General features: G+C 45.0%; 1 protein-coding gene across 1 annotated transcript in view; it reads left to right on the plus strand.

The window, feature by feature from the left end:
- The window catches only part of lrrk1 (leucine-rich repeat kinase 1), an 87,778-nt gene that overhangs the window by 36,239 nt on the left and 35,120 nt on the right, over positions 1–16,419 (plus strand). Inside the window, exons 16-24 of the mRNA XM_083662224.1 lie at positions 961–1,133; positions 1,343–1,463; positions 3,288–3,447; positions 3,844–4,022; positions 4,119–4,216; positions 5,031–5,202; positions 5,305–5,474; positions 9,238–9,377; positions 12,236–12,587. Coding sequence (XP_083518350.1) covers positions 961–1,133; positions 1,343–1,463; positions 3,288–3,447; positions 3,844–4,022; positions 4,119–4,216; positions 5,031–5,202; positions 5,305–5,474; positions 9,238–9,377; positions 12,236–12,587 — 1,565 coding nt within the window. The remainder of the gene's footprint in view (positions 1–960; positions 1,134–1,342; positions 1,464–3,287; positions 3,448–3,843; positions 4,023–4,118; positions 4,217–5,030; positions 5,203–5,304; positions 5,475–9,237; positions 9,378–12,235; positions 12,588–16,419) is intronic.

Genomic DNA, 16,419 nt, shown 5'->3' on the forward strand with positions numbered 1-16,419 from the left:
CTGTTCTCCTCCGTGGTGTTTGTGGTCGTGTGCTATTCTTGTTGCAACATGTCACTTCAAACACGGGAAAGAAAACACTGGAAATCTGATCCGAGGAGTCTCGCCGAGACACGATTTGAACGCTTTTTAAACCGCTACAGTTATGGTTTAAGATCTGATCTGAAAACTCTGATTTCCTCTCAATTGTATTTGAGCTTCCTGGGCTAAACTTGGCCTACCTATCAATTAAATGTTGTCTAGGGGGTGCCCAGGTGGTGTAACTGTCTATTCCCGGGGTCGCAGGTTCGTACCCCTGTTGTTACAGTACCTCCAGCTTGGTCGGGGCGTCCGTACTGGGCACAATTGGCCATGTCTGCAGGTGGGAATGCCGGAAAGGCTGTGTGTCCTGGTCGCTGCACTAGCACCTCCTCTGGTCATTTAAGGGCACCTGTTCAGCGGGGAGGGGAACTGGGGGGAATAGCGTGATCCTCCCATGTGCGACATCCTCCCGGTGAAACTCCTCACTGTCAGGTGACAATGCGCCGGGGGAGGCATGTGAAAATGTACACCCTCTCCAGTTTGGCAGAGGGGGTGGAGCAAGACCGAGACTGCTTAGGCGGGGGATAATTGGCTAAGCACAATTGGGAGAAAAATAAAAAAATATATTGAGGATTGTCAGGATGTGTTTAAGTCCTGGTTTAATTTGTGTACATAGGAAATAAGACTAAAGATTAAAGCTGTGCTATGTACATTGAATTTCAATAGCCAGTAATTATATAACATGATGTCAGTAAACTGCACACCGGCAGCACTGGCCTATAGGCGCGGGCCCCTAACTCTGTGTGTTCTGGCCTGTAGGCGCGGGCCCCCTAACTCTGTGTGTTCTGGCCTGTAGGCGCGGGCCCCTAACTCTGTGTGTTCTGACCTGTAGGCACGGGCCCCCTACCTCTGTGTGTTCTGACCTATGGTTCTGACCTGTAGGCGCGGGCCCCTAACTCTGCAGTGGTGGTGGTGGGAACTCATCTGGACCTGATCGACACCAAGTTCCGCACAGAGCGACTGGCCACGCTGAGAGCGTACGTCCTGGCCCTGTGCCGATCCCCCTCCGGGGCTCGAGCCAGCGGCTACCCCGACATCACCTGGAAACACCTGCAGTCAGTACACGGCTCACTTTGTATACTTCAGCATTCAGCAGGCCCTGTTATCCACAGTGACTTACTGTACATGCAACAGAATGTGTGTCCCATAGTTAGATCCATATATGACAATAGACGTTAAATACAAAATCTGTGTGTGTGTGTGTGTGTGTGTGTGTGTGTGTGTGTGTGTGTGTGTGTGTGTGTGTGTGTGTGTGTGTGTTCAGTGAGGTGTCGTGTAAGACCCTAGAGGGCTTGGATGGGCTGAAGAAGCTGATCTACCAGGTTGCCTGCTCCATGAAAGACAGTGGCAGCTCTGCCTGTGGCAACAGACTGGTGGGCAGACTGGTGAGTGGATGAGTTCAGGAAAAAAAGTCTGCAAATAAATAGACTTACTTGCACAACTCCACTACTTCCTGAAATGAGTAGGGCATCTTGGTTTCCTGTCCTACACTATTGGAGGAACTGATTAATGTCAGGTGTGCCTGATCACTGTTGTTGTGACTGCAGCAGTCAGGCACACCTGACATTAATCAGTTCATCCAATAGTGTAGGACAGGAAACCAAGATGCCCTACTCATTTCAGGAAGTAGTGGAGCTGTGCAAGTAGTCGATTGGCAAAATTTCAGGCTTTCAAGTATGAAACTGGTGAACGGACTGCATTTATAGAGAGCCAAAGTGGAACGTCACTTCCTGCTTCAGCACTGTACCAGAAATGTTATTCCGCAATTCTTTTCCCCATAGACATTTTGTAAAATGCCTATAAAAATGGTTTTACTTGGTCAAACCAAACGGTTCAGATATATTTAGAATTGGGGGAGACCATAGAACATTTCACTCAGACCAAAACTTTTAAAAAAACAACATAAAAAAAAAAATCTTTATACCCGAATTGTTTTACGTTTTGGTCTGAGTGAAATGTTATGCGGTCTCTCCTGTTTCTAAATATATCTGAACTGTTTGGTTTGACCAAGTAAAACTCTTTTTATAAGCATTTTACGAAATGTCTATGGGAAAATAAATTGCTGAAGAAAATCTCTGGTACCGTGCTGAAGCAGGAAGTGACGTTCCACTTTGGCTCTCTATATAGCCAGCGCTTTTATGCAAAGCGCTTGACAATATTCCTACATTCACCCATTCACACTACACATTCATACGACACCGAAAAGCCGCAAGCTACCACACAGAGTGCTGGTACTGTACAACCATCGGTAGCAATTTGGCGTTCAGTATCTTGCCCAATTATTAGAGGTCTTATTTGCAATGATGCATTTCTTAAAGGAACACTCCGCCCATTTTCAACCAGCTTTGTATCATTAGAACATCAGTAGTATATCAGAAAACTGTAAACGGTTTTGAAGTCTGTCATTTAATTTGACAGTTATTGAGTGTTAAAGTGTGGACCAGTCCACACTAACTCAAATGAATAACTCATTAACTCAAATCAACTCTCAATAACTGTCAAACTAGATGAATGATGAATAGTTTGACAGTTATTGAGAGTTGATTTGAGTTAATGAGTTATTAATTTGAGTACAAAGCTGGATGAAAATGGGCGGAGTGTTCCTTTAAGGACCTTCTGTGATATGTCACTTCTGACTCTGAGTGATTGTAAGAGGCAGCAGTTGCATCTGCTGTGTGGGGTAATCTGCCTGCTACAAATAAGACAATGTATTATTCATGAAACACAATCACATCAGCAGAGTTTCCTGGTTGCTCAGGTCACAGTGTGGAAGAATGATTAGATTCATATGGAAATGGTTTACCGGCAGCAGTGCAAGATGCACCAGATTTGCTTCAGCAAACACAATACTGGTGTCACAAAAGGATCTGGAGCACACGGTCAAAGTTAGGTAATTTAATAGGTGCAGACAAAGAGAACAAAGATCTTTGTTTGCACCTATTAAATTGCCTAACTTTGACCGCGTGCTGCAGATCCTTTTGTTCCACTAGTTTAACTCGGTCCCGTTGTCTGAGAGGCACCGGTTTGGCATTATCAGCTGAAGCGCGTTTCTTCTCTCTTTGTTCTACAATACTGGTGTCGTTTTTCCTTGACTCCTCATTTCGTAGTTTCGTATGAATTGGTCTTAAATAAAATTCTGGGAAACATTTATTTTGGGTCATTTGAGTCATTAGAGAGCACAAGAAAACAAAATCCCTCTTCTCCATCAGATCCCGCGGAGCTACTTGATCCTGCAGGGGGCGGTGTTAGCGGAGCGGCAGAGGCGAGACGCCGAGGACGAGGTCCAGTACCTGACCGAAGCCCAGCTCGACCGGGTCATCGAGCAGAACCCAGGAAGTGACATTAGAGACTACGAGGACCTGCAGACAGGTACCGCAACGTTGGTCGTGAACCAACTGAAATTTGAAAACATTTGAAAAAACTCTGCATACCTCCGCCACGGCATGTTACCCCCATTGCCACACCCCCTTTTGTCCAGTGGGCGTGGAAAGTGAATCGTGAAAAGTTTTGTGGCGTCACGTGAATCCGTGTGGAAGTTAGGTGCCTTTTTGTGATTGGACACGCCCGTTACAGCGCCCCCTGTTGGCCAGTTTGCGTTGAAAGTCACTTCACTTCAATCACTTCTAAGTTTGCCCATGACCAACCTTTCTGCCATGTTTCGTGCAAACATAACCTCCAGCCAACAGGGAAGACCGCATCATTTCTGAAGGGGTGAGGAGACATGTTTACAGTTCTCTTCTTCTTCTTCGTATTGTATGCGTCTAGCCATCAACTTCCTGATCGAGACGGGCACGCTGCTGCACTTCCCGGACACCAGCCACGGCCTCTGCACCCTCTACTTCCTGTGTCCCGTCTGGCTGTCGGAGTGTCTGGAGAGGATCATCCACCTCAAGTCCTCTCGCTCTGTGGCCAGGAACGGCCTGATCCGCGCTGAAGACCTCCGGGTAACGGAGCAACTGGCAAAAATAACAAGCAGCTGGTATTTGAAATGTGACTCTGTAATATATGGTGATTTCCTGTCTGTTTTTTATGCTGTGCAGATGCTGCTGGTAGGAACAGGCTTCACTCAACAGACAGAGGAGCAGTATTTCCAGTTTCTAGCCAAGTTTGAGATTGCTCTGCCTGTGGCCAGCAGCAGGTAAAATACTGTAGATTTGCCATTTATTCAATCACATTGGTGAACATTCCCAAACATATGTCCTGTTCTGCACTTTTGTCATTCTTATCATTTATTTATTTATTTTGGGGGGGGGGGGGGGGGGTGCACGGTATTGGATTCCCCCCCACCCGATGTACTGTACATTATGTCTATTTTCCGACTCTTTTGGCTGATTGCCGATACCGATGCGTGCAATTCCCCCCGCCACCGAATATCAGTGAACATGTAGTGGAATTAACACATTATTATGCCTACTCTCATCGTGATGGAGACATAAATACAATGCTTTTCAAAATGTACACATTCACTCGGCAAAATAAGAAAACTACTTCAACTACTTAAACATGCCATGTTTTTTTATTTATGTAACATTTTCTTTCAAATGAAACCATAAGATTCATCCTACTTAAACAGGCTTGGATGATGATGCTCTCCCTGGGTTAGGTTAGCGTCATTTAAGCGTCATTTTATCAGCATATGAAATGAAATGCTCTTCTCAGGCCGAAGCCGATATTTCATTTTAAAGCCTTTATCAGCCGATACCGAGGACATACTGATATCATCGTGCATCCCTTATTTTATTTAGTTATTTTTGTATTACATCTTTCTCATGCACCGTTCTCTATGTCCCATTGTTCTCTACACCAGTGGTTCTCAACCCACTGGTGGTACGCGGTGCTCCCTCCTCCTAAGTTCATATGGTGGTCATTACTGAGGTGGTACTTGGGTGTAAAACGGTTGAGAACCACTGCTCTACACTACACTAAACATGTTTCCTCCTCTGGTTCCGTAGTTATCTGCTGCCCCACCTCCTCCCGCCTAAACCAGCCATGGACATCCACTGCTTCCGCCAGCAGACCAGCAACACCCTGCAGCGCCTCTTCAAGATGAGCTTCGTTCCCGCGGGCTTTTGGGAGCGCTTCATCGCCCGGATGCTCATCAGCCTCACAGAGATGGACCTCCAGGTACTGAAACATCTGCACATATCATGCATCGCCCATTTTACTACGTGCATTACCTGTGTTTACATTTCACATTCGGTGGCTTCGATGTTTTTGTTGGCACAGTCGTTCGAGCCAAAGAAAAACGCCCGGAGCCAGCGCAGCAGGAACTCCGTGATCTACAGCTTCGCCGGAGCTCAGCGGAGGAACCGCTGCAGCACCTTCAGAGTCCGACGCAGCCAGACCATCTACTGGAAGGAAGGGCTGCTCGTCACCTTCGACGGGGGTTACCTCAGGTCAGAACCGCCGGGCTAGCTCAAAATGGCCACTTGAGGCAGCTGCATGGAGTCGTTCCGCGTTCGCCCCATGTTAAACTGCCCGACTTTGTAATAGCATGTTTACAGCCTGGTTCAAAACACGGTTTTGGTCTATATAGCTAATTTCACCTTTCCTAACATTTGTAAGCGGGGGGTTATATAACTCACCCGTTTATCTGCAGCTCTTCTTGTCCAAATTTACATAACTTCCAAATAACCAAGATGACGATGGAGAAAATGCCAACCTCCAGGCTTCAAAACTGGAGTCCAAAAACCAACCGAAGCTACGTCTATATTTATTATGCGCTTTATTTATGAATAACAATGAACAATCCCACCTTTATTTGAGATATGCACCAAAACAAGATACTGCATCATGTGCTGCTGCTACTGACACTCGAACCAGGAAGCTTGTTTGGCCGGGCGCATCATGGCCTTCTTCCCATCCCGAGGCCGTGTCAGTACAAGTTACACGTGTACAAAGGATAGCTGACATCGCAATGTCTCCTGCTGGCCAAGGCCTGAGACTGAGTGGTTTGTAGCTACTTAGAGCAGAGGTTACTACCTAATTTAATTTCCTTTAGCACACATCATGAGTTTGACAAGGTACTTGCTGTTCAAGTTTCACTCCGTCCGTCCGGACCGCTCATGGTTTGAATTTTGGATGAAAATGACATCAACTGAATCTGTGGTTATTTTTGGACTGGTTAGACATGTCAAAACAAGTGGTGTGCGTAGGCCAAAAGAATCTGAAGACGCAACAGGAGCTTGCACTCGCAAAGAGAGGAAAAGGCAAGACTAATTTAACGACAACTGAATCTTAAGATTCCGTTGTATGCTCATCCTGGAGTTGGGGTCAACAAACATTTTGTTGTTGTTGTTGTTGTTGTTGTTGTTGTTGTTGTTGTTCCCTCAATTTAGAATGCCACTAATTGGATCAAATGAAGATTAAAAGAGTCTTCAGTACCTCAACCATCGAAGTTGGAACAAGGTTTTGTTTTCACCCTTGTCTCTCTCTGTTCAATATCCAGTTGATTAGACTGTTTTGGGCTATCCGTTTCGGCAAATTTTGGATTTACACCATTAGAGGATTAGCATTTTATAGCCATAGCTGTTATGCTGCGTTTATGTGCTGGTCGGGAACGTGACATCTGGGACTCTGTTGGCTGCTAAACAACAGCATTGCATCCGGTCTTCTCCGAAAATGTAATTGAGAAGAGAAACGTTAATGAAACCGCTACAGAGGCATGCAGCTTTATGAGTTGGATAATTGTTGGGCACTTGGTGGAGGGTTCACACCCGCGCCTTCTACACTTGAGTTTAGGCTTTTAGACTGATGACGTAAATGTGAGATTGAATTTCAACCCTCAGACCATCTTGAGCATCATCGAGATCGACTTTTGCCTGTTGCGCTCGACTTGCGGAAACGAGGCTATGGTCACTTCATATGGTGAGAACCGTGTCTATATCAGAATGCAGACCGGCTGCCAGGCCACAAGGATTGCGATGCGTGTCTCCACCAGTCACAAGGGACCCATCTAATTAATCCCATCCAGAGATTCACTGCACCACACCCCCATCGTAATACCATACAACGTCACGTTATCATACATCTAGTAGGCTACATCTGTTGTTCACACAGTAGGTCGCTTTGGGCAGATCAGACAGATGTTTCAGAGGCCTGCATAAAGTAGTTGGATTGTATGAATGAATAACCTGTTCATAATCTCCCAATCTCCACATGTCCTCTGGCGGTTTTCAGTGCTGCTGTGATCTAACATGATCTGATAGGAGAACAGGAAATGTAGTTTTCAATGTATTCTAATGTGTTTATTGTAGCGTGTGGCTGCTGTTGATTTTAACTAGGGGTAGTCTGCTATTCATTTCTCCAGGCTGGTAATGATGATCGTGATATTTTTGCATTTAAGCTGCCGGTAGACAGCATTATTTTATGCTGATATTGATTATCTTTAAATGTAGACATTTTCTTCACAGTTTTTCCCAGAATTGTATTCTTGTCAGGTTGGCATTTAGACAGTAAAAGTGTCGATTGAAAGCAGACTAATGAAATAGTTTTTGATGGGCTGACAGAGCAGGGTGACCCGCCACCACACAGGGGAAACTCCAGCATCCATTACGCCTTTTAAAAGAATCAAGATGTGAAAATGTGCAAAGAAAAGACATTTTCATTGAAGGCTTTACAGACTCAAGAGGCCATTTACACCTGGCATTAACATGTGTTTTCTGCCATCAGATTGCAATCAGATTGTGCTCGACCGCTTGAAAGTACAGGTGTAAACGCCCCCAAGACACATTGAAGACGGATTGTAATCTGATCGGCCGAAAGCACCTCCGGAGGTGGTCAGGGATGCATTGTGTACACATTGAGCACAAGTGTAAATACAATATGTCGTTGTGTCCTCTCAATCTGGATACAGCAACTGTATGCAGATTGAGAGGACACCCATTTTGGGTGATCAGATTGCAATCTGATCACCCAAAACGCATGCTAACGCCAGGTGTAAATGAAATCAGGCTAATGTGGTCAAGCACGATCTGATTGCAATCTGATGGCAGAAAACACATGTTAATGCCAGGTGTAAATGGCCTCTTTATGTAGCTGTGGCCAGGGAGGAGCTGCATGACACTTGGTCATATGTGAATTTGAGTAAAAGAGCAACAGAAGGATGCAGCAGGGATGATGTGTTTTGCCTCCCAGAAGTAAGCATCGCCCTGGATTTCCCTCGTCTGGAATTCAATGGGCTTTTTGAATGGGTTTTTGGTTAGATGCCTGAAATGAGGTCTGTGGTTAACACAAGTTTATGATACTTTGTGTTCAGCAAGATAATCTTCACAAATAAACACAACTTTTCAGATTTTTCAAGCGTAAATGCGGTAGTCGGGAATCGCGATCCCCCGAAGCATGCTGCTTCAAAAATCCCAAAAGTGGTGTTCATTTGTGAAAAGTATCTTGCTGAACACAAACTTCTACAGTAAGTATCATAAATGTTTGTTAACCACAGACTTTATTTCAGACATCTAACCAAAACCCCCATTGACCACATTCCACATCATAGAGACTCATAGAGTCTTGTGTCTCGTCATAGACGCTGGAGTAGCTGTCTGGGGGTGTGTTCAGGGTGGGGTAAATAATTAGCATTTAGCTGCTAGCTCAGCCCAGGCATACATGATCAGGGATTCAACCACTAGAAAAATAGTAGAGTCCGCACACTGAAATTTTCAGGCTCCTGGTCAGGCATTCAACCATGGGGGGTTAAATCACCATGTGATTCCCGAGCGCGGCGCACGCTGCCGCTCACCGCTCCCCCAGGGGATGGGTCAAATGCGGAGAACAAATTTCACACATTGTGTGACAATCAGTGGGACTTTACCTTTACCTTTACCACCACAGTAAACGCACATCTGAACAGACGTCTAGTATGCACCTGCTCTAGAATCCCCAATCCTGTAGTGTATAGCCGCAGCACCGTCCTTTGGTGAGTCAGCCCATTGAGATATATGAGGGGTATCGTATCGGTGCTTATTGGACCGATACCGATATATTTAAAAAAAAAAATCACTAATATCGGCCAATACCGATCTGATTGTCGATACATCGTGCATCGCTACCTTAACTGCCTTAAATGTGGTTGTCGGAGAAAGTGGCTTAATATGCTGGTCGTGCTGCCTCAGAGCAGCTGCTGTGTTTTGCGGATGCTGAGGTGTCTGTCCCTGCCTGCAGCGTGGAGTCCTCGGACGTCAACTGGAAGAGGAAGAAGAGCGGCGGCATCAAGATCATCTGCCAATCAGAAACGAGAGACTTCTCTGCCATGGCGTTCATCACAGACCACGTCAACTCGCTGATCGAGCAGTGGTTCCCCGGTCAGTGCATTTTGCTCTTCCTCCGTTTCAGCGGCTGTTTTACCTGAGCCTTATTTTCCTACTTTTTGCCATTGTGACAAATGATTATGTTCAACATTTTCTGACTTAATCCACTGTAGATCGTCCCGTTTCTCCAGTTCGCAAAGAGCGATGCTGTGTCAATGCTACACACACAGTATCTTTACTCATCATCCCAAATCATTTGTATTTATGCATTTAAAATCAAACATAAATGAACTACTGCAAGTATTTCTCGCTTTGGCCCTTTCGCTGCGTACTAGAGAGCAGCTCTTCCTGCTATAGTGAAAGTGACAAGATTTTGAACACGATCCAGAATCGTAATGGAAAAACCCAGGAAAAAAGAGGCCCTGGTTGAAACGAGCCAGGATTATCCTTCAAGGTGTTCTTCAGGTTAATCTGTTTACATGAACCTTTGACAAACCTGTGATTGAGTCTCCATGTTGCTGCTCCATGAATGAATCAATTAACCGGATGATTCCCGCTCTTTCCTTGACTGAGCATTTGTAGCTTGCTTCTAATACAGAGGAATGAAACGACGGTCCCAGTTAATCTGTGATGTTTTATAGCAACATCAAAATGTCCCTGTAACACTGTGCAGATTGTGCAGACCATAAAAACCCAAAGTGAAAGGAATGTACCGTAGCTAATGGAGCCATTTCAAACAATGGTTCTGCAGCACAACGAGAGTAGAGACCGCTTGGAGAGAGTATCTAGAAACTTTGAAATTAAACCTTTTTTTGCAGACATACCGTAATGCATTTGCACCCAGTGAGTGAATATTATTACAATTAATTAATTAATTAATTTATTTATTTATTTATTTACGGTAGTTATTTACTTATTTATGTATTTATTTATGTATTTATTTATTTATTTTCAATGCAAGCTTTGGTAGGGTGGCACGCTGAAGCCTTCTAAACCTGACAGGTTACCATTGATGTTTCAGAGAGCTGAAAGGCTTTTCTGCTGTTAAACTCTGTCAATTGCACCTCTGCCTGGAGTATCTCTATGCAACATGATGACGCTGTTTACATTTAGTCAGTTATCCAAAGAAATGAGAGAGAGAAAGACACCAAAAAGAATGGCCCCCAAAATTCAAGGTACATTGTTTTATCACAGTGATAGTATTTTATGGTGGGTTGTTCCTCTTTCTCCCCGTCTCTCCAGTCAGTCGCGTGACTTGCCAGGTGCACTCGCGCCGCACGATGCGTTTACCTCCACCACACCGACTCCATCGCTTCACGCTGATCCCTCATCGCTGCCGGTACTTCCTGTCAGAGCCACCTGCAGTGTAAAACGGCTGCAGTCGTCAACGCAGCCTTTTTGCTAGATTATTACTGTCAAATCTCCACCGGAGGTGATCAGATAGTGTGGCAGCTGAATTACCCCGCGTGTACGGGATGTAAATACCAAGTGATGCTTTCTCTGCTTGGTATGCTGGCGTTTAATGCTGGGCTCAGACGACACAAATTCAGCCCCGTGTTAACACGATTTGGGCGCGGGCGACAGATTTCCAGCATCGAGCCTGAATATGACATTTTTATGACATTTTTACCTCTTGTAGTGTGTAGTAGTAGTAGTAGTTTATTTGACACAATGTAAAATCCACATAAAAAAGCTTCAAATGAAGACAGTTTACATACATTAACACATGCCGAGGATTAAGTACACAATAAAGCCAAAGGCTTATTTCCATTGTGATCCTCTTAACGACGTAATCAAAGACCATATTGGCGTCCGGGACGACTCGCAACACCCCGACGAAAAGACTATAGCATGCGCCATGTCTTTTTTCTATTGTCTCGCCTAGTTTGACCTTACGAAGTGTTCCTTTTGACTCCGGCTTGAAGTGCAGCTTCTGGCTGCAGAAAGACAGAGCGTCCCTGCCCCATAACCATAGCAACACACTCACTCACTCTGCCTGCCTGCCAGAGAGGAGAGGCTGAGCAGCAGCAGCATGCAGAGAACAATCGCACACAATCTACTATATTGTAGGCTACATTATACCACCTATTAATTAATAGATGTATTCATTTATATTGTAGGCTACATTATACCACCTATTAATTCATAGATTTATTCATTTATATTGTAGGCTACATTATACCACCTATTAATTCATAGATTTATTCACATTTATATTGTAGGCTACATTATACCACCTATTAATTCATAGATTTATTCACATTTATATTGTAGGCTACATTATACCACCTATTAATTCATAGATGTATTCATTTATATTGTAGGCTACATTATACCACCTATTAATTCATAGATGTATTCATTTATATTGTAGGCTACATTATACCACCTATTAATTCATAGATTTATTCACATTTATATTGTAGGCTACATTATACCACCTATTAATTCATAGATTTATTCACATTTATATTGTAGGCTACATTATACCACCTATTAATTCATAGATGTATTCATTTATATTGTAGGCTACATTATACCACCTATTAATTCATAGATTTATTCACATTTATATTGTAGGCTACATTATACCACCTATTAATTCATAGATGTATTCATTTATATTGTAGGCTACATTATACCACCTATTAATTCATAGATTTATTCACATTTATATTGTAGGCTACATTATACCACCTATTAATTCATAGATTTATTCATTTATATTGTAGGCTACATTATACCACCAATTAATCATCATGCATCAATAAATGCATGATCAATTAGGACCGTAATCATGTAAAATAATTGTGATCCCAATAACTGTCAAAATAATTGTGATTATGATTTTTGCCATAATTGAGCAGCCTTACCATGTAGCACTCTAAGCTTTTCTGTCTCTCCTCTTGCAGCTTTGACAGCCAGCGAGAGCGACGGGAGTCTCCTCATCGAGCAGTACGCCCCCTGTCCCCTCTGCGCCTCATGGGGCCGGCAGAGCCAGGCCGACCCCCCGGCCGCGGCCGGCCGGTCCGACCCGGGAGGAGGGAGAGGAGGCCGCAAAGGAGACGATAGAGGAGGAGGAGGAGGAGGAGGAGGAGGAGGAGGAGGAGGAGGAGGAGGAGGAGGTGTCCACTACTTCAACATGGAGGACTGTGTGCTAGCTGCCGTGGACAAGGAGTACATCCTCTGTCCTCAGCACCCCGACCAGCCGGTGCCCCTCCAGGAGCTGGTCCCCGAACTCTTCATGACAGACTTCCCCGCACGGTAACCGTCTCACTAGGGCTGCACCTAACGATTATTTTCATTATTATATATTTTAATTTAATTATTTAATATATTATATATTATTTATTTAATATATTTTAATTATTTTCTTAACCTGGTCAAAGTAGACCAAAACCAGGTCCCAGATAGTTGAGAACCTTTTAAGCGAGTTGGCTCTCAGGAACCTGAGTCTCTCCATCTGTATAACTGACATGTCCATCAGCCACACCTGAAGGTGAAGAGGATGACTTCCATTCCTTCAGAATGAGTCTTTTGGCAACAGTTGTCCCCTCTGTCAGAGATTGCTGCACGGCTGTAGGGAAGTTCAGAAAGGACTCCGAGCAACCGAAGATGGTGAGTTCTGCCTCCGGCTTGGAGGGTTATTTTGTAGGCCTTAGAGTACCAGTCAAATATTTTGGCCCAGAATCCCGTGAAGGGCAGAACCAGAAGGCATGAGATAGAGTGACTCCTGATAATCAGGAGTTCATTCAGGGCAGTTCAAGCATCATTCCCCCAAGTTTCGTCCAAATGGAATCAGCAGTGTCCTGAGATATCACGCAGGATGGAACTTTCATAGCACAAAAATGTAAGAAGATTCAGAATCCTTCCCAGATTTCATCGTGGGAGGACAAAAAGCTCTTAAATACGATGGATGAAACCCCGACACTTTGCCAAAAGGCCGTTCTTCTCATACCGAACACTTGACCTTCCACCTCTGAACACTCGGCTCTTGCCTTCTTGCACACACTGGCAAAGCCGTTTGAACATTTAATAGCTAGACTGGATCTGTATTGCAGATATCCGTAATTCGATACTTCCTCAGTCAAAAAGAACAAAATAACATTCTTCCTATCCACAATTGTCATTTTCAGATAAGCACCACATCATTCTTCCTAGGAGGACAAATGACACAACAGCTTTCAGATATCTGGACTGTCATTCCAGTTCGAGATATATTTAATATCTTTATTTATTTCTTTATTTGTTTGTTTATTTATTTGTTTATTTATTTTAATCGATTTATTTATTTTACATGCCCGCGACAATGGACAGTGGAAAGATAAATAAGGACAGTCAAAAACACACAAAAAAGAGTGGTCATAGCTTTCACTTTGTCCTGTTATCTCCCCATCTACATTATAGTATACTTGCGCCATTCACGTTAACTGCGTCGTCACATTTTCGGCACACCGGCTGCGCTGCAGGCTCAGGCTAACCCTGACACAATTCTAGTACATAAACATCAAATACAACACTTACAAAATAAGATAAAAAGGTGCACTGCTTGGTATTATTGGGATTTCAGCCATGAATTCAGTTGTCTGATAACTACTGGGAGTAGAGTTCCAGATGTTTATAGCTCGAATGGAAAAAGCTGCTCGGGCCATATTCAGTGCATCTTAAGTCTCTTTTGCTGAAGCAACAGCCTCCCTATCTCCCTCAGTGAGGCAGGCAGGGTGGATCCGATGCTAATGTGGATATTTTTCCAGACCTCCACTGACTTGGCACAACACGTCCCCCCTACATACTGAGCAGCAGACAGACAACCAGGCAGGCACAGGAGCTGAACGCTGCACACAGTACATACTGAGCAGCAGACAGACACAGGAGCTGAACGCTGCACACAGTACATACTGAGCAGCAGACAGACACAGGAGCTGAACGCTGCACACAGTACATACTGAGTAGCAGATAGACAACCAGGCAGACACAGGAGCTGAACGCTGCACACAGTACATACTGAGTAGCAGATAGACACTAGGAGCTGAACGCTGCACACAGTACATACTGAGCAGCAGACAGACAACCAGGCAGGCACAGGAGCTGAACGCTGCACACAGTACATACTGAGCAGCAGACAGACAACCAGGCAGGCGCAGGAGCTGAACGCTGCACACAGTACATACTGAGTAGCAGATAGACACTAGGAGCTGAACGCTGCACACAGTACATACTGAGCAGCAGACAGACAACCAGGCAGACACAGGAGCTGAATGCTGCACACAGTACATACTGAGCAGCAGATAGACACTAGGAGCTGAACGGTGCACACAGTACATACTGAGTAGCAGATAGACACTAGGAGCTGAACGGTGCACACAGTACATACTGAGTAGCAGATAGACACTAGGAGCTGAACGGTGCACACAGTACATACTGAGCAGCAGGCAGACACAGGAGCTGAACGCTGCACACAGTACATACTGAGTAGCAGATAGACACTAGGAGCTGAACGGTGCACACAGTACATACTGAGCAGCAGATAGACACCAGGAGCTGAACGCTGCACACAGTACATACTGAGCAGCAGATAGACACCAGGAGCTGAACGCTGCACACAGTACATACTGAGCAGCAGATAGACACAGGAGCTGAACGCTGCACACAGTACATACTGAGCAGCAGATAGACACAGGAGCTGAACGGTGCACACAGTACATACTGAGCAGCAGATAGACACAGGAGCTGAACGCTGCACACAGTACATACTGAGTAGCAGATAGACACAGGAGCTGAACGCTGCACACAGTACATACTGAGCAGCAGATAGACACCAGGAGCTGAACGCTGCACACAGTACATACTGAGTAGCAGATAGACACAGGAGCTGAACGCTGCACACAGTACATACTGAGTAGCAGATAGACACTAGGAGCTGAACGGTGCACACAGTACATACTGAGCAGCAGATAGACACAGGAGCTGAACGCTGCACACAGTACATACTGAGCAGCAGATAGACACCAGGAGCTGAACGCTGCACACAGTACATACTGAGTAGCAGATAGACACAGGAGCTGAACGCTGCACACAGTACATACTGAGCAGCAGATAGACACGGGAGCTGAACGCTGCACACAGTACATACTGAGCAGCAGATAGACACAGGAGCTGAACGGTGCACACAGTACATACTGAGCAGCAGATAGACACAGGAGCTGAACGGTGCACACAGTACATACTGAGTAGCAGATAGACACAAGGTGTCAATCAGCAGCTCTCCACGGGTCGGCTGCATAATGAGTTTCAGTTGATTTCTTGCCAGTGACAGCATCTGTTGATGTATTGTCAAGCCTCAAGGTCAACCCACTACTCCCGCAAGCATTCGCATAAATACGCACACACATGCACACACACACACACACACACACACACACACACACACACGCGTGCGCACACATGCACACACACTTGGTCAAGGACTCAGAAACGCGTAGGGGTGGGGTGGGGTGGTGGGTGGTGTCAGTTGCGCAAGTATCGCTAGTATATCTCTGTGAAACACCACAGACCCGCTAAAATGTTTGCTGTAACGCCCAAATATTTGTGCAATCGCCCATATGTTGTTGTACTTGTGCTCTTAATAAACACAAAGCAGCTATTGGAGCAATGACTTCCTTAAACACTGGCGCCCACCAGTTTACATCATCCACTACTTACTGTAGACCTATATGCCGGTTTAAGTGTGCACACACAGCACACACTCAGGTGTTAGACAAATATATTCATTGTAGCCAGTATTTTGGCAAGATCGGATATCAGACAATCAGTGTCGTCTAGCTCTGATGCATTCTGGAGTACGCACAGAATACTGAAGCGGTGCAGCCGCTTCTATATGGGACGCGTGTCCGTTTGTAGCACGAGGTGTCCGTTTGTAGCATGAGAAGACAGACCAATCAGGAGTAGCCTACTCATGTGGAGAGAGGGGTGGGGGGGGGCGGGGGTTGCAGGTAAACGACACATATCAGAAACAAGGTGATCGCTTTTCCACAAAGCTCCTGTTACATTTCCTCAGGTCGACTGCTCCTAAACCCACACCGCTCACTCCAACGAC

This window comes from Poromitra crassiceps (assembly GCF_964638095.1).
Source record: "Poromitra crassiceps genome assembly, chromosome: 28".
Lineage (NCBI taxonomy): Eukaryota > Metazoa > Chordata > Actinopteri > Beryciformes > Melamphaidae > Poromitra > Poromitra crassiceps.